At 44.8% G+C, this 25,881-nt stretch overlaps 2 protein-coding genes across 6 annotated transcripts in view; both read left to right on the top strand.

The window, feature by feature from the left end:
- The first annotated feature begins 322 nt into the window (after nt 1–322).
- On the top strand, nt 323–1,776 carry LOC119164587 (sentrin-specific protease 1). Its single transcript, XM_037416810.2, has one exon. It carries the CDS (start codon nt 475–477, stop codon nt 1,717–1,719), a length of 1,245 nt encoding a protein of 414 aa, XP_037272707.2. The 5' UTR covers nt 323–474; the 3' UTR covers nt 1,720–1,776.
- A 396-nt stretch (nt 1,777–2,172) lies between these two features.
- LOC119164588 (uncharacterized) overlaps nt 2,173–25,881 on the top strand; it is a 116,173-nt gene continuing 92,464 nt past the window's right edge. For 2 of the 5 annotated variants that reach the window (XM_075872504.1, XM_075872506.1), the window contains exons 1-2: nt 4,331–5,161; nt 10,628–10,737. In XM_075872504.1, coding sequence (XP_075728619.1) covers nt 4,963–5,161; nt 10,628–10,737 — 309 coding nt within the window. In that variant the 5' untranslated portion in view covers nt 4,331–4,962. Of the gene's footprint in view, nt 5,162–10,627; nt 10,738–25,881 lie in introns of all 5 variants that reach the window. The other 3 variants (XM_037416811.2, XM_075872503.1, XR_012885787.1) reach the window with 3 other exon arrangements.

Genomic DNA, 25,881 nt, shown 5'->3' with positions numbered 1-25,881 from the left:
TTTCAATAAATTGGTTCAGTTATTCTGAACAATGTAGACGCCTAACCAACGAAGCAATAGTTAAGAGAGAAGCAATCAGAATAAGACACGCCCTTTCAAAATAATTTTTGGTCTTCCACAAGAAATTTTATGAAGCTCAAATTCAGTGTATTGGCGTGTCGCATTTCGAGGGTTATGGCGTCATGTGTTATACACGAATGACAGGCAGTTACGAAGAAATCTGGACCCAAAAAAGCGCGCCAGAGGGCCCAAGCGCAAAGCAGTTTGTGCGCGCGGCGCACGGCTTTTTTTAGTACCATTCGACTGCAGCGCCGCCGCTTCGGGCAGCGCAGATGCACTCTAGCGGAAGGCATCAGGCGGCGAAGCGCGGTCAAGCCGTCTTAGCGCATGCTCTACTACGACATCTACTACGACATACCAAAAAGTTCGGCACGGTTTTAAACTTTACGTTGATGAGACGAAGAAGAAGACAACATGCACTCTGATTGGCAAGAATGGATATCAAGCGTGCAGGTGCGGAATCGGTCGAGAGCATTCTTCAAGCCCCGTCGCTGGCGCAACGGCAAGAAAAAAAGCAGGTATGGAACCGTCACCGACGAAAAAGCTCACGGCCGATTGGGCTTTGTGCGGCAGCAATGTATGTGCACAGGGTTCGTGTCGATGTCTCGCTGCAAGTGTTTTTACCTCAAGATGTTCAGTATCTTCTATGGACGGAACTTGGAAGATGCCGAAAAAGTCCCGGCGTCGAGCGATGCTGAAGGAATGTCGAAACCTGCAGTGTCGCGCCCGTGTCTGATCACTGTTGGCTCCGCAGAATGGTACGCTGCCTTAGAAAAGCGCCTGAGCGTTATAAAGAAGTTCATCATCCCAAAACAGCGACCGTTAGATGGGCGCGTCCACGACGTCGAAGACGTGATGCCCAGTATGACAGCGGAGATGCAGCACGAGGTAGAGGCAGCCTTGGTGTCGACGCCGCCCGACGAAGTCCTTGCATCGGCCTTCCGGCTCAACATACGTAGGGCCGACATGCAAACACTCGCCGACAACCAGTGGTTGAACGATGAAGTGATAAACTTCTATATGAATCTCCTCGTGCAACGATCGGAGCAACAAGGTTCTCCTCGTGTCTACGCCTTCAACACATTTTTTTTCCCGATACTGGAGAAAAAAGGCTACGCTGCTCTGAAGAGGTGGACCCGCACTGTTGACCTATTTTCATATGACATCCTGCTGGTGCCCCTGCACTTCGACAATCACTGGTGCCTCGCTGCTGTTGATTTCCGCAAGCAATGCATTGCCTACTACGACAGCCTCTACTCGGAACGTGCACAGACAAGGTGCTTGGCCACGCTGCAGCAGTACCTGGAAGACGAGAGCCAGCACAAGCGGAACCACGGTCTCAATTGGGACAGCTGGACATTGAGAGCGATGGATGTGCCGCAACAGCAGAATTTCAACGACTGCGGCATGTTCACTTGTCAGTATGCCGAGTGTGTCTCTCGGGACGCTCTCATCTCATTTGGTCAGCAGCACATGCCGTACTTTCGGAAACGTGTGGTCTACGAGATTCTTCACAAGGCTATACTACCTACCAGCGTGAGCCAACGTCAGATCACACACACTAGCACCGCCAACGGGCCCGCAAGCGCTTATGGGAAAAGTTGGCAAGGTGTGATGGCCTGTCTACGGCCACAGTTCAACCAGCTGAGCGGCTCATAAGCGTCAGTCCTCCTTCGGCGTAAATAAATAAAAACAGTACAACTTGGTTGCCTAAAAGGTGCAAGCACTCTCCATGAATTCACGGATGCATTAGGAATCAATGTTCTTCGACGCTATTTACGAGTAAATTGTAAGGTTCTGGTATATGCAAAGGTTGCTCTATAAAGAAGCGCAATTTCGTAAAATAAAATACATTGACTAGACCACTGCGCGCCGCTCGCAGCATATGCATCTACCAACTTCCCTTGCCACTGTAACTGCATGTCGAGGCAAAAATAAAGAAGTAGGACCAGGAAAGAAATATGCACACCGGAAACGCCCACTCACGACTGAAAGGTTATAGCACGTGTCAACAAACAACAAAATGGGGCTGCATCGTGAATGTTACAGAGAGGGGCAAAAAGACTAACAACTGACGCGCGTGTTTACAGTTGATTACAGCGATAGCAAATGTTAATAATTGACTTAGACAAGGTGCGCTGTTCTTTATGGTATATATCCGAGATTTCTCGCGTGGTCTGGTTAGGGTGACTGTGCAAGATGAGCAGGCCTTCAAATGTGAAATTGAATGACTGAATATGCGAAGCGCGATTAGACTGCTTCATTCAATGAATTTTGATGCTCTCTGAGGAGCGTGTTGATACAACAACCCGTCCGATCGATGTACATATGTGAACACGAGAGGAATCCGGTTACCAATCCTTGCACAACAATTGAAGCAACGATTGGCATGCCTCTCATAGTACTTTTCTCTGCCCACTGCAGACGCATGCGATCTTTTGCGCTCTACGGAAGAAATGTTACTAGGCTTAATTGATGGTGCGGAAAACACAACCCTCACTTCGTATCGCTTCCCTCGGACTGTGCAGAACGTTTGCATGTGATAACTTGAATATTTCTAGTTTCTTCGCTAGTGAAGGTCGTCCGATTTAATCTTTGTTCGCAGTGCGAATGAGCTGCTAACGAACCGATGCAATATGATATAAGCAGGAAACCGAGCCTTCCTGCAGCGGGAAACTATTGCTCATTTGTAGCGCCCAAGTTTTTTTTTTGTTTCTTTCTTCGCCGAGCGTAAGCACATGAATATTCTTCATTCAACAACATTTTAATGCGCCGACGCGAAATTCAGTAGTGGTCTCACTCAATGCGGAATATACTGCCAGCAAACCGCAAATTATCAGAGCAAGGTATATGATAGGCTCGCACGCGCGAATTCTAGTTCCATCTCTGCGTCGTTAAACACTCTCAGAATGTGCTTACTTTTTCTTTCATTTAGCGCGTGACTTTTCCATAAACATAAAAAAAAAATCTTAGCGACATGGAAACTGCGTGCGCGGTTTCATGAGCGCGCAGAAAAGTTGCTCAAGACGCGCTGACGCAACTACAGTGGCCACTTATTGCAATGTTCGTTGACAAGCATGGGAAGATTGCGTCATGATTTATGGCTAACGCAGGCCTATATGTACATTTTTATGGATACCGGGTTTTATGTATCTTTTGCCATAAAGAAGCGGACGGTTCATTTTTTTTTTTTCAATACTGTTCGGGAAATTGTTGATCGCGTACACTAGTTCACGGTCACATGATAGGGAACATGAGATAATTGAAGTTTCTGTCACCAGCCGGCGCATTACACACCTTCGCGATTTTCAAATAAAATTATAACTCCACCATAACTCCACTTTTCACGAGAAAAACAAGCTTGGTTTGAGTCTCTATGAGTGACAGTCTTTCCATGCGTGCAGACATCTCATTTCATGTTCTGCACAGTTGTGGTCTCCTGAAAGCGTGCAAAGGTTATACCAATTTTGAAGAAAAAGCAATGAAGATGATCATTGGAAATTATAGGATCATGAGATCTTTTTCTCCGTCGTTAAGTAAACTAACAGAACATTTATTTGTAAAGCCTCTTAACATGCTTACCTTTCGAAATTTAATGTTATATAGCCTTCCCAGTTTTGTTTTCGTCATGTGCATGCTCTGCTTTCTTTAACCGACTTCATGAAACATTGCATAGATAGCGGTAACTTTTTGAGTTCACTCTTTATGGGTTAGCTAAAGCCTTCGACACGATCAATCATCCATTTTTTCAATAAGTTAGATTCTTATGCTATTCATACACTGTAGTATTACCGGAATACCTCTGAACTTTCTGAAAAGTCGACTGTTTAACAACAAAAAAAAAATAACGTTGTCCTTATTGGGGGCTTTTACTATAACACTAATATTGCAAAGCAATTAAGCTAGGTACGTGTTACGCAGGGATTCATTCTTGGTTCCCTCCTATTTATTATTTATATTAATGATTTCCTTGATGTCATGCAGCTTGTTCTACGACACAAAGTCATTGTCATTCACAGCCATTTCGTTATGTAACTATATTCTACCAGATGTAAAGTCTTTAGGTATACCTGTATTAACAAAAAAAAAAACAACATTCAAATTGTATTCTCTGCCATATATTATTCTAAACTGTCCTCTTTTTATCGTGATTTAGCAATTGTATTGCTCTAGTGTGTTTATTACATTGTTCTGTTGATGCTACATAGTTTTTTTTTTCATTTGCCTTGCATTTTTTTACATGCTTCCTTTATTATGGGCCACCTCCACAGTCTTCTGACAATGGAACCTTAATCTGTAAGACGTCTCCTTCATCTCATGTATCACTGTTTTGTTAATAATAAACTTCAAAAAGGATGAATACTTCTCTTTGGCGCGACCCAAACAGCACGGCGGCAGATCTGCGGCTGCCTCTCCTAGAAAAACTATAACAGTAGTTATTATTCTGCTCACAATTTCCCGACGAAAGCCTTCTAAAGTCTGCCACGCACATGGAGAAAGAATATTTGCCACTTAATCACAGCAATATGGTTCGCACCTAGTAACGTTTCAGTAATGTTGGTTCGCACCAACGTTATTAGCCTGTTCACATGGCTGGCAGTGAAGTTGTAGCGCTTCTGCGGCTAGCAGCGCCGTCTCGTGGCGCGCATAGCAGACGTTGCAAAAAGTTTGCAGCGCACGGTACACTCTTGATTCTCAAGTACAAGACACATTGCCCGCGCAGTTCGTACACCAACTAGCACTGAAAAGTCACGCAGACATTCGCGGTTATTCCCTGGCCATTGTCATGTCGTTCTACTAGCCCGAGCGACACTCGCTAGTAACTTTCAACTCGCTCGAGTGATCCTACGTTGGGTTTGTTTCGAAGCCCTCGTTTCCCTCGTGCGAGGCACTCGGGACCACATGGCGGCACGGAAGCCTACTCACGCTTACGTTCAGTACAAAGATGGAGACTCGGCGATCGTCTCTGTCGGTCTCATCAAGCACTACAGTCCGGACGACGTGACCGACCTGGCAAGCAACAAGCTCGTGTGCTGGAGGAAGAATAGGAAGGGATATTTATCCGAAAGCTACTTCCGCGGAGACATCTTGACGTTGGGATGTGAGTATATCCGTTCACGCGTTTCATGCAACGGCTTCGATCTCCTTACATTTCGTGACGCAAACTGTGTTTTAGCACTTTTTCAGGTGATGTGATCTTTGTAACGATTTCATTCAGTTTGACAGTGAATTATGGCGTTTTCCGATCGCGTTCTTCGTTTTGGCCGTGTCCGCGACAACGTTCCGTAGGCCTGACCAGGCCAACGCTTGCAAATAAACGATACAGCGGCATAACATGCGTGCACTGCCGCCCCTAAAATCGCGGCCCCGGGTGTTGGATTTGCTGCCCATAACATTTAATCTGGTCCGGATGATGGCAGTTCAGAGCGTTCATGTAATGCGATTAAGAAACGAATCGTGGAAAAAAAAAAAAAAAACAGTGGCGGTAGTTGCGTGCGGGCTACTTTGTTGTCGCGTGCTGCCTGATTGACAGGACATTTTAGCTCGATTGATAACGATGCTCAATTGATGTATCTAACTAACGTCATAGCGAACACATGGTAAACAAACACTCGGAATAAGTTGTCAAGATTATTAAGCCGCCTAATTTGAAAAGGGCCACAATTAGATAACATGTACTCGAGAGCCATAGGCAATTATATTGATTTAAAAACAGATGTATTTGATAAAGCTTCTGATACCTTTCACTTACAATTCTGGTGTTTGTTATACACGCGCGTTTTTTTTTTATGCTCCCTGTGACTATTTTGGGAGCATCTTTTTTTTTGTCTATCTGAAGGACTGCAATTTTTTAAAGTTAGGCAGTGTTTTATTATTATCCTGTATGCTCATTGTATCATGTATTGTTGACTTCAGTTGACATATTGTTAACATATCGCTGCTTTTTCTGCCCGCTCATTCGTATTATTATACTGCATGTATGGAAAAATAAATGTTATTGTCATATTGCTAGCAATTAGAGCATTGCTTGAACCCAGACTAGCTAAAAAGCTGCTGGGCTGGGTTACGTGTCATCAGACTGGGCCTGTAATAGGCCAGTCTCTTGTGCAAGCATGTAGTGGGAGTTGGTACGTTAATGTTTTTTTTTTTTTGGCTTGGAGGTGTTAAACATCACAAAGCGACTTGAGGCCGTGTGAGACTTCATAGTGGAGTGCTCCTGTAATTTCGCCAACTGTTCTTAGCTTTGAACTATCTAAGGCACATCTTCCGCTCAGTCCCATACAGACAGAGCCACATGTCAGTGAACCTCACTTGGCGCACACATCATTGCTTGAGATCTCTACTTCATGCTGTAGCCTACAGTTTTTTTTTTATGCGTCTGCTTTTGTGTTTACACCTGCAAGGTTCTCGTAGTTCGTTTAGTGCTAAAGGAACAATTTCCTCCTGCATCTACCAGCTATGTTACTTAATACCTGATAAACTTACAAAGGCCGATTTTGATCCTCTGTGCAACTTTAGGCAAGAAATGAGACTATTTTGTTAGTCGTGCCACAGAGATTACTAATGTCGTGCATAGTATCTTTTTTCTCTCTCTTTCGTTTCTTACCCTAGCGTTTAAAATGCGTTGGAAATGTTACCAAAGAGCATATACTTGTGCTTATACAGACCTGTCTATATATACTTGTGTATCAGGTAAAAAATGCAAATCTGCATTTCCATTCATAGGCACATATTTTTTTTTTTGTGCATATATAAATATATATTGATGCATACAAACTTTGTTTTTTTATTGCAACTGTATTTTGTATCACATATTACTTTATTTTTAATGTGTTGTACTTATTCTTTCTCTGCAATGTGCTGCTGCTATTGTTTCTAAAAGGGGGCAGGACCTCTGTCAAGCTGTGTAGCTTTTAGTCCTGTCCCCACTCTTTCAAGTGTGAAGAGAAATAAAAGTGATTGATTGATTGGTGTTTTTAATCTATGCGATAACAAGGGGCACATCCGTGATGTTTCTGGCTATTAGAACAGGTTTTTTTTATTTTCTCTGCTCTTTGCAGACTTTGCCACGTGCTCTCGGCACAACACGTTCAAGCGAACCTGTGATTTCTACTTTGTCTACCTGTCTTTACATGCAATCTTTCATTCTATGAGCCCCGCTGCAGTGGTCTGGTGGCTGAGGTACTCGGCTGCTGACCCACTGGTCGTGGAATCCAATCCCGGCTGCGGCGGCTGCATTTTTCGTTGGAGGCGAAAATGCTGTAGGCCCATGTGCTCAGATTTGGATGCACGTTAAATGAACCCCAGGCAGTTTAAATTTCTTGAGCCCTCCATTATGGCATCTCTCGTAATCGTGTGGTTGTTTTGGGACGTTGAACCCCACATATAAATCAATCATTTCATTCTATAAAAGATCTTGTTCACAGCCTGGCATAGACAGTAATTTTCAAAGTGTAAAGCAGATTGGCGACAACCCAGAGAGGGAGGTATATAGGTGCACAGTCTGTTGTCATCGTATCTTACTCTCGATCAGCTATTCTCCATCGTCTGTTTTTTTTTTATGCCCTTCGCTTGTGCCATGCTGCACGCTTACCCGAATATACTAACTTACCAACTGGCCCAGCCTCCTGCGTCAAATATTTAACATTTGGCAATAAGCAAATGAGAATTAGCGTTAGACTTGGATGTCTGTCATATAGAACACATTTTTGATGAATCCCAAGGCAGCGTCACTGTTTGACACAGTTGGTCTGTGATTCATTAATTTCGTCGTTCGTGGAAGCATGAGTGATATTGCGGCGCTCAAATATGTGGAAGTGCCCCCGTAATGGAAATGAACAGGCACCTAAGGAACAGGGTTACGAGAACAGGTGTATTGCATACCACATAAATACGTAAATGAAAAAACCACATCCATCGTAACTGAAGACATAAGATCCTCATCTTGTTGAAAATTTAAAGGTAGTCCAAACAAATTTTCCAAGTAATAAAATGGCACCTGTATCAAGCTTTATGGCCTCGTGAATTGATTTCATCAAAAATTTCTTGAATTTATCAAGAACTTGCTATTAGAGAATTAGTTCAAGCTGTCAAGCTAATCGCATTATTAACATGTCTCTTGAAGCCGACAATGGATGCATGTCTGTTGTCCTAGAGTTAAAAAGCATCTCCAACGAAGCAAAGAAAAGTGATGTGTGAGAGAGATCGGATAAAATAGTCCATGCCAGAGCCCTTTCACCTTTGAGACATGCGGTGGAAAAGTGACAAGAGCTTTCTTTGTTAAAACCCGAGTAAAAAAGGGGCTTTGTTTGCATCTAATTCAACACAAACGCAAACCGACAGCCTATTGCAGTAGCATCACGCCTTCCTTCCTGTCTTCCTCAAAGAGAAGCCAGCGCATCCTGCTAGCATTAACAGGGTTGGAACAGCTGCATCATTGTGCACCAAATTTGTATAGGTGCACCATCCTGTGTGAAACCACCCCGGTTACGCCACACTCGCTTATCAGTGCCGTACTGTGTCTCAGCACCCAAACTTAGATGCAAGTTTTCCTGTACCCAGAAGTTTGGCTGAAACATTGCGTTTTCAGTTTTATCGCAACAGTTATTGTTCATAGTTTCAGTTTTGTCAAGCAGCAGCTGTGATCTTTGATTGTAAGGTCACGATCGCTGGAGCACACGCTATCTCTACAGGCATCGGTGTGAATAGCTCGTGAACCCTTTTACGTGATGCACTCCCAACGCAAGGAGACTGCTAAAAAAGCACCTTTCAGTGATTCGTAGAGTTGCGTCATATCGGACTAAAAAGTGTTAGCTGTCACCCATATAACATTTGCTGCTATCGCACTCATTGCTTTGTCCTTGCGGGGAAACTTTCGGCAACTTGATGACAGCGCTGATGAAAAAAAAATGGTGGTAACAGTGTTCAAAAGAAGAGCCAGTAGTGTCAGGCTCTCGGAACAGCCTATTAAAGACCGATGCACAGGACGGCTCATCAAGTGCATGCTTGTGTTCTTCATTTCACCAGTGGGGTCCTTTATACGGCACTTATTGACTGTACATTGCTTATTGGCTGCACATATCAGCAGAAGGGCGAAGCAACAAATGCGACAGCAACAAATTGTAATGTTTGTTGACACAAAAGAAAGTTTGTTGAATGCAAATCGAGTGTTTATCGTATTCCATTATCACGCCAGAGTTTTTATGCCAGACAAATGGAAAGGTGTGTGAACGATTGTCTTGGAGAACATCACTATCAATGTAATAAGGCACCCACAGATCATTTTCTTGCAATTCATTGCCAAGAATGCGCATCTGTGCCGATGCTTCAAAACACTGTCATTATTAGAAAGAGCAACTGCGAAGTCGCTCGATTGATAATAGGAAGTGAGCAAATTGGCTATTACGGTAGCTCTTGCATCAGCAAGACTTCGCGAACACTGTCTGACAAAGAATTTAGTTTCCTGCACAAACAGTCAAAACTGCCATCTTTTGTCTGATTCTGCTGTAGTGATCTTTTCTGTTGATTCATGCGGTGTTGTCTGGTTCTTGTATATTACGAAGGTCACGTGATTTTGTGGCGTGCAAGGAAAGGCAATTTCGCTTGATGCAATCAAGGAATAAACTTTATTGTTGTAGTAGCACACACGTGCCTAGTGTGCCTTTTTATTTGTTCTCGTCAACACCAGCGCTAAGAAACTGTTCTTCTTGTTCCTCTTTCTCCTCCATATTTTATTGTGTTCTACCAGTGTGATATGGTTCATTGCTGATTGCTATTGAGCTCTATAAGGATCGAATTTGTATACAGTGATTGGCTCTCTTCCTCATGGTTGGATAAGAGAGCCCATCATTATCAGAAAAGGCATCTGGATTGGGTCGATTGTTACCAAAAGTGGCCACATGACAGCTATTAGCACTGCTGTAAACCATATGCAGTGATTGGCTGTCTTTTCGAAGTTGCATAAAGGAGCCAATCATGATCAGGAAAGTCAATCTAGATCAGGTTCAATGGTTATCAAAAGTGGCCAATGACACAGGTGTTAATAAGCTATTCTGTAGAGTTTTGGCAGCCTCATTATTTTCATGTTTTTTTATTGGTAACTTTAGTGGCCGTAACAAGTGCTTAAAATCAGTATCTTGCATTATTTGCACTCTATAATAACCATTTGCTTATTAAAATACACACTAAATAGGACAAAAATGTGGAGTATTGTTTACTAGTACGTTTGATTCTTTGTTAATTTCACTCTTCAGTGAAATAAACAAAAAAACTTCTAGGTGAAATTTAAACATCTTTTATTCATTTGACAAATCTTGCACACCACTAACTTCAACTTTTTGTATTTATGAACCTATTAGCTATCATGAAAATATTTGTTTGTCTTTTTTTGCGTGTTACATCTTGAATGCATTTTTATTATCCTAGATTTGCTTTTTTTCATTGCTGTGTTGTATTGCCAAGTGGATGTACCTACAGCTTGTAACCTTAGAACCTTCTCCTGCACTTTCATCTCCATTGTAATCTCTGAATGTTACTTTGATTGATTACTTGATTGACTAATCTTCAGGTGGCATAGACGACCTAGTCGCTCGTATGCGAAAGCAAGGAGGGACTGTGCCAGAGCAAGTGTTTGAAGAAAGCTACCAAGGCACTCGTCTCAAGAAGTCAACGCTCCAGGTGATCATCATGTTGCCGATATTAATAACGGCAAATTACACTTATTTTTTGTACGACACCTAACGGACATGAAAGCTTGCCATTGGTCAAATTGGTTCATACTTGCAAAGTAAAAAATGGTTGCACGCAAACTTGACAAAAACACAGGAGACATGGATACGTATAAACACAGACCTTTTAGATAGATGAATTGGGCAAGTTTGTGCATATTAATTGCAGACATAACTACTTGGCACCAGAAAATATGGACAAGGCAGAGATGAAAGACGGGACGGAGCACATAACTTGAGCAAGATTGAAGTTATGTGCTCTATTTGAACGGATTGCACTTGTCCATGTCTTTGCATCCTTGTCAAGTTTGCGAGAGTATTTATTTTTTTTCTTGGGAATAGTGAAAAAACATGGCAGCTCTAAAAGAATGTTATAATATAAAATGACAGCGATGCAGACAGAAAAAAATGTGATTAGGGGGTCGCTACCATGTGCATACCTGCCAAGTCTCCCGGATTGGCCGGGAGACTCCCGGATTTGGACCGTTTCTTCCGTTAGTATGGTTTTCATGAAAATCTCCTGGAAATCGAAATTTCTGTACGTGATCTGGCCGCATCGACAAAAAAGCAGCTTGGTATGCTCCAGGCTTTTCTAACCTACCCCATTTTATTACGAATGAGTTTAAGAAGTGTTCATCTAAGCGTACAGTAGAATCACAGGGATGCGAGACCGTGGCAGATACGAATTCGTGAAATTCCCCAGCCAAATTCCACTATGTCTACTGGGTCCAAATTCAAATGTTCTGAACACATTTCCTAATCGCGGCGGGTGATACGGACTTTAGCACGAAAATCGTCGAATGAAGGCCGAGAGCAGCGTACTCGAAGCTTTGGAAGTACGCGTGCGACCAGCGCACGCACTGTCTTTTACAGTGCGTGTGGTTGTCGTTGCCACAACCGCTGTGGATGAAACCGTGGTCGCTCTTGATACAATCATATATGGTGACAACGTAACTGACAGAGCCCCGAAAGTGTGCGCTCGACCAGTCAAAGCACTGCCGCTTTCCGCAAACTCTGCGGACAAAACTGTGGCAGATGCGATCATAGATGGCATAAAATGACTTAGTTTTGAAGGCGCGTGCACAGCCAAGCACACAGGGATTGTAAAAGGAACTACCTTTTTCCGCAACCGCCGCACACAAAACCGCAGTCCCAGCGATGCGATAGCGATATACGAACTCCGGGGACACGCAGCGGTAGATGAAAGGCCGTTAATGCGTAAAAAAAAAGTCACAGTTTTGCCGTAAGGGCGAAGCAATGAATGCAACAGCAACAACTTGGAGGGTCACGCTGAGAATGGCAAGCAGATCGAAACATGCAGCGCGCTGCTCACTCACAAATGATGCACGAAAATGACGCACACAAGACGAGAGCGAAGTAACGTTTACCGCTCGACACGTAATGCGCTGTTTAAAGGGCCAGTAAACAGCTCTCGTGTCCAAAAATTTTTAAGAAGAGATATATGAGCAGTTTTATTGCATAGAATATGCTGCACAGTTTATGCATATATAAATGCGCACATTTATTGCATAGAACATATTGCAGCAGAACATGCTGCTGTATTAATTTTGAAAATACGTGCTATATTAAAGAAGTTAGAGGGGTTAGAAAATCGGTCTAAGCTGTTTTCAAAATTTCGCGTGGCCTCACCCTTTTCTTCCTTCCATGAAGGGGAAGGTGTAGCCCATTGTCGTGACTCCGCCCACTTCAGTAACCTGACACGTCAGCGATTGACATCATCGGCGAACTCAATCAGTGGCAACGCACTTCCGCTTACGGTGAAGCATGGTTGTTTATTATTTGCCGTACCAGCCGCGGGTCAACCGTGTAAGCGCCGGGTGCGAAGTGTCGGCCTTAAATGATCAGGTCCCCTACGTACGTCGCTGGATGGCCGATTCGCTTCATCCATGCAGCACGCAAGGCCTTATCGTGAGGCACTCGGTGTCGATGCTTCCCCGCTGCCCAGTCGCTCGATTTGCAGCCGAAAACAGAGCAACGCTTTTTATCCATGTTGCTCATGTCAAGGGCGAAGTACGTTCGTGGGTGCGCACAGGCGCTCTAGTTGAGCGAGGAGTGTACACGTGCATGCGACAACTGCGAGACTGGTTCTTTCACCGCAGTGTCAAGAAACAAGGAGCAGTTTCGTAGCTGTGGGTGGGAACAGGAACTGACGTTGACTTCGCTACTGTTTTTCACACCTGATTAGGCCAATCTGCGAGCTGCGTGCTACATCACGTCCCTGATCGCGGAGTTCACGTCACTGCGCATGCAAAGGGGTCGATCAGGCATAGGAAAGATGTGCGGGAATTGTTTTTTTGGAGTAGAGGCTTTGTGCAGTGGCAGCGCTGTAATATTCAGAAAACGTGATTGCTGTGGTCTAATCTACGAATTGCCAAGCTTGCATGGTGGTGTAAAAAAAAGTCGGAGCCTGCTTATTTTTTTTTTATTTATTTATAAATACTGCGATCCTTCAGCTGAAAGATCATGGCAGGGTGGGAAAAAAAAAAATGTTCGAGAATCGGTACATACAAAAAAATAATGAAAACACAATGAATCGTACGATTTGAATATACAAGGCGAAGGTTCACAAACGCTTATTTCAACAAATTTTTCGAGTAACATAACACATAATAACGTAACACGTAGAATACGGGTTATAGACTAACACAATAATTACAATAAAACAAATAATACAATGCAATGTGTAGTGATGGTTTAGGCGATGCTGTTTTCAAACAATGACAGTTTCTTCTGTAAAACGACATCATTTGTCAGGCTATTCCAGTCATTAATAGTTCTAGGGAAGAACGAATACTTGTGGCAGTTAATCCGTGAAGGTAAAGGAGTTATCGTTTTACTATGTCGCTTGCGAGTTGCGTAACCGGAAGAATACCGAAGAATGCCTGCATTGTCAACATTTAAATGACCATTTATTAATTGATAGAAAAACTTAAGCCGGCAAGTGCGGTTTCTGTCCACAACGGGTTGCAGACCGCTTTTTACCAATAATTCAGATACGGATGTTCTACCGTAGGAGTTATAAATAAAACGTAAGCCCTTGTTCTGCACTTTTTCTAATTGATTAATGTTACGTTTAGTGAATGGATCCCATATTATTACAGCATATTCCAACATTGGACGAATGAGTGTTTTATATGCCAACATGCGTACAGACGGGGTAGAATATTTTAAGGATCGCTTTAGAAAAAAAAATTTCCGTAGACATTTACCTGTAGTTATATCGACGTGTTTGTTCCAGTTTAGATCATTAGTTATCCATACTCCAAGGTACTTGTATTCTGCAACTTCTGTAAGATTGACGCTATTTGTGCCGTACTGATAACATAAAGGATTTTTCTTTAGTGTTATTTTCATATAAACAGTTTTGTTGTAATTAATTGACATTTGCCATTCCTGGCACCAAGAGACGACCTTGTTGAATTGATTATTGAGCCTTATCTGATCTCCAGCAGTTGATACCTTCGTGTATAATACACAATCATCAGCATAAAGCTTTACACTTACAGAAAGGTCATTCATTATATCATTTATATATAATAGAAAAAAAAGAGGTCCGAGGACCGAGCCCTGAGGTACGCCGGAATCCACAGGTAGTTTGCTGGAACAACTGTCATTAAATGAAACAAATTGTTGCCTGTTTTCAAGATACGCTCGTATCCATACTATAAGTTTCGGATTTTTCAAGATATATTGCAATTTATGAAGTAATTTTTTATGTGAAACTTTTTCAAAGGCCTTTTGGAAGTCCATAAAAATGGCATCTAGCTGTTCACCTTCATTTAGTGCGGTAGCAAAATCATGGATGGTTTCAACCAGCTGTGTAGTGGTAGAATATCCACGTCTAAATCCATGCTGCGCTTTTGTTAGTACTTTGTGTTCATCAAGAAATGTAACAATCTGTTTGTGAATTATGTGCTCGAGAATTTTACAAGCTGTAGAGGTTAACGAAACTGGTCGATAATTCTTTATTTGAGTTTTATCACCTGCTTTGTGTAGAGGCTTAATTCGGGCAATCTTCCAGTCCTCAGGGAGTACACCTTCGTTCAAAGACCTAGTATATAACACACACAAATATTTCGCGCACCACTCTGCGTACCGTTTTAAGAAGGCATTCGGTATCTCATCTGGTCCAACAGATTTCTTAACATCCAGATTTAGCAATAAATTAAAGATACCCTCTTCAGAAATAGTGACATCTGATATTGGTGGTAGGTTCGCATCGAAAGGTGGGAGATGATTATTATCTTTTGTATAGACGCTGTTGAAATAGTTATTAAAGGCCGTACAGACAGCTTTTTCATCACTCTCTAATTTTCCATCTAAAAGAAATACATCGGTAGAGCACGTGCCCGGAGTGACCTCTTTCCAAAATTTTCTTGGACACGTTTTAATAAATGACGGCAATTTTTCGTTAAAATACTTTTCTTTGTCACGAAAAGATTTTTCTTTAATTTCTTCACGTATATTGCAAATAGTTGTTTTTAAATTAGGACTGTTAGCCTTGTTCGACCTTTTTTTTAACCGTTTCAACTTTCGCTTCAGCTGTAACGTCTCTCTTGTTATCCAGGGATTGTGATTCTCTACTTTCTTTGTAATTAAAGGGATAAAACGCTGCACACAATCTTCAATCATTCTCTTAAAGCAAAGCCACAGATCTTCAACGCTACGATTACTTGCATTGAAATGATCATATTCAAAGGCCAGAACATCAATTATAGATTCATCATCTGCTTTTGAAAAATTGGGAAATTTCTTCACCATCCTCTGCTGACTAAGTTCAACTCCCTTTAGCTTTAGTACCACAGCCTTGTGATCCGATATGCCATTTGTGACGCTGCACAACATGCTTTCTTTTATATTGCCACTTACAAGATATATATCTAGGATAGATTTCGTCCCCTGATCTATTCTGGTAGGGTCGGTGACTATTTGCGTCAAATCATATTGAAACATGATATCGGATATTTGAGTATCCGCAGCTTGACATGGGTCTGATATAAACGTTTCCCAATTCATATTTGGCATATTAAAATCTCCCGCTATGATTAATTTATCTTCGGTTTTTACGTGACAATGAAGGTAATCCTTAAGCTTTGCGATAACATCAAGGGAAGCATTTGGTGGCCTGTAAACGACACCAAGAAGATATTTAATATTGCCAATATACACTTTACAGAAGATGCTTTCTATGTCTTGAACGTCTGGCATTTTTACGACACGTGTATTATTCCTAAAAAGAATAGCAACGCCCCCTCCCCTCCCATTTCGATCCTTACGGAACACTCTGTAATTTTTCGGCACAAACTCACTATCAAAAACATCATCTCGTAGCCATGTCTCAGTTAGTAATACAATATCTGGGTCATGTGCTAAAAGCATGCCTTCCAACTTCTCAGCCTTATTAACAATACTGCGGCAATTTACATTTAACACCACTAAGCATCGTTCATCTAGTTTCCCCGAACCTTAATTTGGTTAGATAACTTATATCTTGTACTGGCCCTTTAAAGAAAAACGATGCACGATATATAATCACAAGTACAGATGAGTAGCACAAACTAAGAAGTGTCCCAGTTATACTTTGCTGTGTATGAAAAGCACGCTCTTTTCACAATGGGGACCTGTGCAGAGACGGAAGTGACCTTTGTGGGCCGGGCAGCTAACACAATCGTTCCAGTGAAAGCCGAAGGCACACAATTCTCCCCACCAAAGGATAAGCACGCGTGCGCAAGTACAAGTATCTACCCCCCTCCTCCATCTGCGGGGCATAGTACGCGTGAGAGATAAGCGTGCGTCGGCGCATTGCGACGAGCTGGGCGCCGAGTGCGGGCGACTTTTTTTCTTCTTGAGTGCTCGTATATATAGGTATATAGATACGTATACATATACGGTGAATGATGGCGGCCACGGCAAAACACCAGCCTAGACTGTCCATATTGTCACAAAGACACAGGCACGCAGGTACAAAATAGGGCGTTTACTTTCGCAACCCAAGGGCCAGAAACGCGAACACCAGAGCACGCGCACACAGATCTACTTCGTTGTCCTCTTCAGATGCTGGCTACTATAGTTGCCAGCCTACCTTGCGTCAATTCCCCCCTTTCAAGAGAGACCGTCCCGGTCGATTGATTGAGATGCTAGAGGTGGCCATGAAAGAAAAAAAAATGATCACGTCAATGAAAAAAAAAAAAGCCGACGCTGTTGTGGATAATAAGGAAAAAGTTCGAAGTGTTCATAAGTCGCGGGTATGGTACGGTTTCATCCGTACTACATGGACTACTTCTGGACGTGGACGTCTTCGGTTTAAACGGGTGTCGGAGCTTTGGGGAACTACCTCGTAATTCACGTCACTGAGGCAGCGCACAACTTCGTAAGGGCCAAAGTAGCGCCGCAATAGCTTCTCCGAAAGCCCACAATGTCGAACTGGTGTCCACACCCATACATAGTCACCTGGTTGATAGTGGACGCTCCTTCGGCCTTGGTTGTAACGGCGAGCGTCGATATCTTGCTGCGCGCGAATGCGGTTCCGTGCAAGCTGGCGGGCTCCCTCGGCTTTTTCAACGAAGTCGTCAACGCTGTCATTTCCGCTGTTGTCCTGGTCTACAGGGAGCATAGCGTCTAACGGTGTTGTGACGCGACGGCCATAAACAAGCTCGAATGGTGTTAGGTCTGTGGTCTCTTGCACAGCGGTGTTATAGGCAAACGTGACGTACGGCAAAATTTCATCCCACGTTTTGTGCTCTACGTCAACATACATAGATAGCATGTCGGCTAATGTTTTGTTTAACCTCTCCGTCAAGCCGTTTGTTTGGGGATGATAAGCTGTTGTTTTCCGGTGGTTGGTGTGCGTCAGCTTGGTGACTTGTTGCAATAACTCTGCCGTAAATGCTGCTCCGCGATCGGTTATGAGAACAGCAGGTGCACCATGGCGCAAAACAATGTCGTGGACAAAGAATCTGGCGACTTCAACTGCAGTTCCCTTAGGCACAGCTTTGGTTTCTGCATAGCGAGTCAGATAGTCGGTCGCGACAATTATCCACTTATTTTCTGAGGATGACGTAGGGAAGGGACCAAGAAGATCCATTCCTACTTGCTGAAATGGTGCTTGAGGTGGATCTAAAGGTTGGAGGAAACCGGTGGGCTTTGCGGGTGGAACTTTACGCCTCTGACAGTCACGGCAGGTGCGGACATAGCGCTGAACGGACGAATACAGCTGTGGCCAGTAGTACTTCTGTCGGATGCGCGCTAATGTCCGAGCAAAGCCTAAGTGACCGGCCGAAGGATCGTCGTGGCACGCCTGCAAAACTTCCTCACGCAGTGCCATTGGAACGGCGAGGAGGAAAGTTTCCTGGCTGCTCTCAAGATTTCTCTTGTAGAGAACATTGTTCCGCAGGCAATACGTAGCCAAACCACGCGAGAGTCGGCGTGGGACGACAACGTCTTCTCCTTGAAGATGCTGGATGACAGGAAGTAGCTCAGTGTCCTCACGTTGAAGCTCAGCCATCCGCACCACATCGACGATGCCAAGAAACGGTAAATCTTGTTCAGTGTCAGATGACGTCGGGGAAATAGGAGCACGAGACAGGCAGTCAGCATCTGTATGCTTATGTCCTGATCGGTAGACCACCGTTATGTCGTACTCTTGAAGGCGGAGGCTCCAGCGGGCGAGGCGGCCTGATGGATCCCGTAGATTGGCAAGCCAACAGAGCGAATGGTGGTCACTGACCGCTCGAAATGGCCGGCCGTATAGGTAGGGTCGAAACTTGCTAATGGCCCAAACGACTGCTAGGCACTCTTTTTCGGTGGTAGAGTAATTAGCCTCTGCTTTTGTGAGACTGCGGCTCGCGTAAGCGATCACACGCTCTGCGCCGTTCTGCCATTGAACTAGAATGGCTCCGATTCCCACGTTGCTGGCGTCTGTGTGGATCTCGGTGTCGGCAGTGTCGTCGAAATGTGCCAGCACTGGAGCTGTCTGCAGTCGATTGCGCAGCTCTACGAAGGCTTGTTGTTGTTCTTCCGTCCATACGAAAGGTACATCTGGCCGTGTCAGTCTTGTAAGAGGTTCCGCAATTTTCGAAAATCCTTCGACAAAACGGCGGTAGTACGCACAGAGTCCGAGGAATCGCTGAACAGCCTTTTTGTCTCCCGGGCGAGGGAAATCGGCAACGGCAGCCAACTTCTCCGGATCTGGTCGAACACCGCTCGGGCTAACCACGTGGCCGAGAAACTTGAGTTCCTGATAGCCGAAGTAGCACTTTTCGGGCTTGATGGTAAGGTTCGCTCTCCTTATTGCAGTGAGGACACTTTTTAGCCTTGAAATATGCTCGTCAAATGTGGTTGAAAACACAACGACATCATCCAAGTATACAAGACACGTCTGCCACTTTAGTCCAGCTAGTACAGTATCCATCATGCGTTGAAACGTGGTGGGAGCGGAACAGAGACCGAAAGGCAGCACTTTAAATTCGTACAGCCCGTCAGGCGTCACGAACGCGGTTTTCTCACGGTCGCCTTCGTCAACTTCAATTTGCCAGTACCCTGACTTGAGATCTAGTGATGTGAAGAACTGGGCGTGGCGTAGACGGTCTAAGGCGTCATCAATCCGTGGCAGGGGGTAAACGTCGCGTTTCGTGACTTTGTTAAGCCGTCGATAGTCAACGCAGAAGCGTAGTGTGTTGTCTTTTTTCTTTACTAAGACTACAGGTGATGCCCACGGACTTGTCGAGGGTTGGATGACGTCATCATTCAGCATTTCTTGAACTTGACGCTTAATCACCTCTCTTTTCTTCGGGGACACACGGTATGGATGTTGGCGAAGAGGCCGCGCCGACTCCTCGGTAACAATGCGGTGTTTTGTAACGGTGGTACGCTGAACTTTCGATGCTGTGGAGAAGCAGTCCGAGAATTCCCTCACAAGGTTTAGCAGCCGCTCTTTTCGTGAATCTGGCAAGTCTGGATTAACGTGAATGCGGCTTCCCAGGTCAGCACAAACTTTTGCATGTGGTGAAGTCGTATCCATTGTGCTGATATCGAAAAAGTCGGCTATTTCACTGAGGAAAGCGACAGTAGTCCCTCTAGGAACGTGCTGAAACTCATTGCTGAAGTTGGTCAGCAGAACTCGAGACCGTTTATTCTCTAACCGAACAAGGCATCGGGCTATGCATATGTTTCGTTTGAGCAGCAGCGGGATATTTGCCTCAGCAATACCTTCATAGTCGTTGAATTCGTCGAAAACGTCGCAGGCTACCAAGGTGAACACGCTACTCTTCGGCGGTAACGTGACGTCATCGTCAACAATTCTCAGAGCATTGACGTAACTGCCGTGAGGGTTGCGCGCTAAAGCGTGTGCCGTAGAAAACGTCACTTGCGACTGTTGCAAATCAATCACGGCTCCATTATCACGCAGAAAGTCCAGTCCGAGAATTAGGTCCCTCGAGCAACTCGGCAGTATTATAAAATCTCCGAGATACGTAAATCCGTGAATACTGACTCGCGCTGTGCACCGCCCCACCGGAGTAAGAAGATGGCCCCCTGCCGTACGTATCTGCGACCCAGCCCACTGGGTGGAAACCTTCTTCAGCCTGCAGGCAAGACCCATGCTCATAACAGAGGTGTCTGCTCCAGTGTCAATTAGCGCCATTACTTCTTCGTCGTCCACAGTTACCGCAATGTTTGATGTCACCACTCTTCGCATCCCGTTTGACTGCGTCTGTACATCTTTTTGCTGTTGTCGCTGTCGTCGTAGTGGAGGATCTTCCGTAGAGTCAGCGTCAGCGGCCTCACCTCCGGAGGTCGCTGAACTCATTTTTCCCGACTTGCAGGACTGGGTGAACGGCGTCTTGGAGCGCCGCGTGAATAGGCTGGGCTCGGTGACCTGTAGCGAGCAGGCGACGACGAGCGAGGCTCTTGTGACCGATGTTCAATACTGCGACGATTCGAGATGAAACTCTCTATTTCCTGTGGTCGCTCGCCAGGTCGTGGACGAGGGGCATTAGGCGAAAATCCACGGAGACCCACACGACGGTATGGACATGTCCGGTAGACGTGTCCGGCTTCCCCGCAGTGGAAGCAAAGGGGCCTGTGGTCGGGTGTACGCCAGATATCACTCTTTCTCGGTCTTGCTTCGGCGATCAACGGTGAGCTGCGAGGGCGGAAGCCTACCTCCATCTGTTGAGCGTGTCGCTCATTGGGGTAACATACGCTGGTGGAACTGCACGATGGACGACGTCGCACTGCTTCCGCGTAGCTCACCTCGACGCAGTGCCTCTGTTGTGGCGCCTCGGATGGTTGGGGAGCGTGAACGGCTTGCCGTAGCTCGGCGCGTACCATCTCCGCAACGGAGAGCTGCTCTGCAGGTGAAGCAGTCACCTGCATCTTTTGTAGCTCTTCCTTAATGAGAGCTCTGATAAGCTCTCGCAACGCGCTGATGTCATTGCCGAGAGTGACAGAAGTGACCTCACTTGGGTTTACACCACGGTTATACTGTCTGGCACGCTGTTGAAGGGCCCTCTCCATGGCAGTGGCTTCCTCATGGAACTCCGCAAGTGTCGCAGGCGGGTTTCGAATCAGGCCGGCAAAAATCTCTTCTTTAACACCACGCATTAGGTGGCGAACTTTCTTGGATTCGGACATGGAGGGCTCCGCACGCTTGAAAAGCCGATCCATGTCCTCTACGTAGGTCGTCACCCTTTCGTTAGGGCCTTGAACCCTTGCCTCTATAGCACGCTCCGCTGTCTCCTTCCTGTCCTCTCGAGCAATTGCCTTGAGAAACTTCCGTTGAAACTCCTCCCATGACGTAAGCGCTGCTTCATGGTTCTCAAACCACGTTTTCGCGGAGTCCTCCAGGAAGCAGTACACATAGCGTAGCTTACGCTCTGGTGTCCAATCGTTGATGACGGCGACCCGGTTGAAATGCTCGAGCCAGTCGTCGGCATCTTCAAAAGCAGCTCCATGAAATGTCTTCGGCGTCTTGGGCTGGTTGATAACCAGGTGCGCTGGTGCTGGCGCGGTGACGTTAGGCGGGGTTTGATTCATAGCCCTCTGACGTTCAGGCAGCAAACCGTGCTGTGGCTCGAGTCCCTGGAGACGACGGCTGGAACGTACGTGCACAGGGGTAAGTTCGGCTGAGCTACTCGATGGACTTGCGTCAGGGGTGCTCTCAGGGGACCGTATCATCTACCGTACCCAGCACTTCCACCAGAAAATGTCACAAAGACACAGGCACGCAGGTACAAAATAGGGCGTTTACTTTCGCAACCCAAGGGCCAGAAACGCGAACACCAGAGCACGCGCACACAGATCTACTTCGTTGTCCTCTTCAGATGCTGGCTACTATAGTTGCCAGCCTACCTTGCGTCAATATAACTGTTATCGCAATAAAAAGGGCCAGGCGCGTTTTTGGCGTTCCTGTCAAAAGAATCTAGTAGTGAGCAAAGCTTTGACCTGCACTTTTGTGGCAGCCAGCTGTGCCGTCCCATCCGTTCACGTGTGCCCAAGAAGACATAGGTGAGTTGTTTTGAAGGAAATAGATTCTTCTAGCTGTGTTGATCCTTTGAGACTCTCACCTTAGTGGGAAACCCTACCCTCGTGTGTTCAGCCACTCCAAGCCACTATAAGACCACATCGCTGATGTTGGAGCTTGTAAATGAGACCCTCCCCCACCCCCTCTTATTTTTCACGGTGTGTTTTTGCTTGTTCGTCTATGGGTTTTTCTTTTGGTGCAAAAAAAAAAAAAAACGGGCAAATAATTCATTGCACCCCCCCCCCCCTCTTTGTTGCGAAAATCTCCCGGATTCAGAATCCTTGAACTTGGCAGGTATGCATATGGGAACATCGGAAAAGCCAAATTTGTTATATAGCCTGGGTTGTAGGGAGAGGTAGGCATTAGCTGTATCAATTGATTGGCATTGCACAAAACTCAAATAACAGTAAACAATTGTATCGGGCCAGTTTTTTTTTTTTGAAGTGTGATGCCAAAGAGTTTCAAAGTGTTGCTGTTTTGACACTTGGAGTATTTGAGACAGTTTGTCAGCCTCTGAAACTAACACATGAAATGCCATATGATAATACGCTCAGGTTCCTAGATCTTTCGTTGCAATTTCAGGATGACCACGTTTGTTGGCTTTATGAGCCCAGGAGCAAAAAGCCTTTGTTGCCTTTCTCTTCTGCCCTATCATAGTAGTGAAGAGGTCTGTCGCACGAATGTGCCTTTTTAATTCCTTGAAAAAGTCTTGTTTTCACCTTGTGAAGAAGAGCTTTGAGCAACAGGTTTTGCGACTGCAGGCAGCAGGTTACCCGCAACGAATGGTTATAGGCGTCGCTGAATCGCTACATAGGGACCCAAAGAAACAAAATAGGCAGAGTATTAACACTTCCCTGCAGCAGCGTAAAATGACTGTTGTCCCCTATATCCATGGTGGGGCACACAATCTTAAAAAGATTGGAAATAAGGTGGGCGTCCGAGTGGTCATGTCTGCTCCAGAGAAACGGTCAAGAATATGTCACAAAATTTGTCCTGTTTCGAAAGAAAAGAAAGGATGCCAAATTAAGCATCGCATTAAATATGTTGAGTGTGCACTGTCAGTTGTTTACAGAGTGCCCTTGTTATGTGGTCTTGTTTATGTGGAAACAGCTGAAAGGTGCATAAATGAGCGGTTAAAAGAGCACCACAATAAAGTGCAAAAGGGTACTGATGGTCACTTGGCGATCCACTGTAAGGAGTGTGGTTGTGTGCCGTATTTCGATAACACGTGCCTGTTATATCTAGACAGAGATTTATTAACCTGTTTGATAGTAGAAGCTGTGGAAATGACACGTGATGATTTTGAGTGTGTTAATGCACCCTCTCTCACTCACACGGAATGAACTTTGTTTTTTTGGATGGGGTGATAGATAATAACGAATAAGTAATGTACGGGACTGCCACGTGGGCTTTTTGTTGTCTGCCTTTTATTATTCTTTTTTCTGTTTCACCCCCTTTATAAACGTTTGCAATAAACGTTTAGTTGAAGTTAAGCTGACAAGGACTTGAAAAATTACAGGCCGATCAGCTTGCTCTCTGTAGTATACAAGCTATTTACAAAGGTAATTGCTAACAGAGTAAAGAAAACATTAGAATTCAATCAACCAAAGGAACAAGCAAGATTTCGAACAGGCTACTCAACAATCGACCACATTCATACTATCAATCAGGTAATAGAGAAATGCTCAGAATATAACCAATCACTATACATAGCCTTCATAGACTATGAGCAGGCATTTGATTCAGGAGAAATATCAGCAGTCATGCAGATACTGCGGAATCAGGGCGTCGATGAAGTATATATAAACATCCTGGAAGAAATCTACGGGGGTCAACTGCTACTATAGTGCTTCATAAAGAAAGCAACAGAATACCAATCAAGAAGGGTGTAAGGCTGGGGGACACAATCTCCCCAATGCTATTTACCGCGTGCTTACAGGAGGGTTTCAGAAGCCTAGAATGGGAACAGTTAGGGATGTGAGTTAATGGAGAGTACCTTAGTAATCTGCGCTTCACTGATGACATTGCATTGCTGAGTTACTCAGGGGACAAATTGCTACTCATGATTATGGAGTTAGACAAGGAGAGCAGAAAGGTGGGTTTTAAAATTAATCTGCAGAAAACTAAAGTAATGTACACCAACCTCGGAAGAGAGCAGCGCTTCGAGATAGGTAGGTAATAGTGCACTTCAAGTTGTAAAAGACTATGTCTACTTAGGGCAGGTAGTAACCGTGGAGCCGAACCACGAGATTGAAGTAACTAGAAGAATAAGAATGGGGTGGAGAACATTTGGCAAGCACTCTCAAATTATGACAGGCAGATTGCCACTGTCCCTCAAGAGGAAGGTATATAACAGCTCTATCTTGCCGGTACTTAGCTACGGAGCAGAAAGCTGGAGACTTACAAAGAGGGTTCAGCTTAAATTGAGGACGACGCAGCGGACAATGGAAAGAAAAATGGTAGGTGTAACCTTAAGAGACAAGAAGAGAGCAGAGTGGATTAGGGAACAAATGGGGGTTAAGGATACTGCCACAGAGACTGTTTACACTATCCGACATTATGAAGAATCAGCGTCCACAGTTTTGTGCGCACTCCTGCTTGTGGCCGCACGACTCATGCCTCTTGTTCACGGGCACGAGTCAGTGTGGGTTGGAGCTGCGAAGAAGGAGAAGGTGCGTTGGCAGATGAACAGTTTTTGTTTTGGGAACCCTCTAGCGGACTCTTCTATCTTTCTGCACATAATTTTCAGGGCACAAGTTCGCCCATAATAAACTAGTTTTTGACGTTTCTTCTCTTGCACCCGTTACAATATCATAGTTGAAATCAAGAAGATAAAATGGACATGGGCCGTGCATGTAGCGTGTAGACAGGATAACCGCTGGTCATTAAGGGTAACTAACTGGATTCCCAGAGAAGGCAAGCGAGTTAGGGGGAGACAGAAGGTTAGGTGGGCAGATGAGATTAAGAAGTTTGCGGGTATAAATTGGCAGCAGCAAGCACAGGACCGGGTTAACTGGCGGAACATGGGAGAGGCCTTTGTCCTGCAGTGGATGTAGTCAGGCTGATGATGAAGAAGTTAAGCGCTTGTGTTGTATGTTCTGTGTAATAGTGGCTGTGCTTCCTACCAAGAAAGAAAGAAAAGAAAGATCAAATAACAGGCTTCCTAAAATCTGCTTGCACTGGTGACTGAACACACTTCTGTACACCAGGGGACTGTCTCGAGCTGTGTTCCTGGCATATACATTTGAACCCTTTTATAAGAGACAAATGGGTATAAGAGACACCAGCGTGTCTGTAGTAAGGCAACGTTCTGTCCGGCGTTGCATTAGTCAGTGTTGCCAGACTGCTGCCAGATTTGGTGCCGAAATTTGCCTCTGTATTTGCGCTTTCCTTGTGAGGGCTCTGTGTCGTCTGCGGTGCATTTTGCAAGTGCGACGTTGGCCGTTATAATTAACGAAATGAACGACGTGTAGCAGAAGTCAGGGCGCATTGCGTTGCTGTGTGTGCTGCTGGGCAATCAAGAGGTCGGTCTTGATCGTGCCTCAAAATTGG

Source organism: Rhipicephalus microplus, chromosome 8 (genome assembly GCF_043290135.1).
Source record: "Rhipicephalus microplus isolate Deutch F79 chromosome 8, USDA_Rmic, whole genome shotgun sequence".
NCBI classification, from domain to species: Eukaryota; Metazoa; Arthropoda; class Arachnida; order Ixodida; family Ixodidae; genus Rhipicephalus; species Rhipicephalus microplus.
Note: the sequence above shows the minus strand (reverse complement) of the source record. Positions and strands in the feature narration are given on the sequence as shown.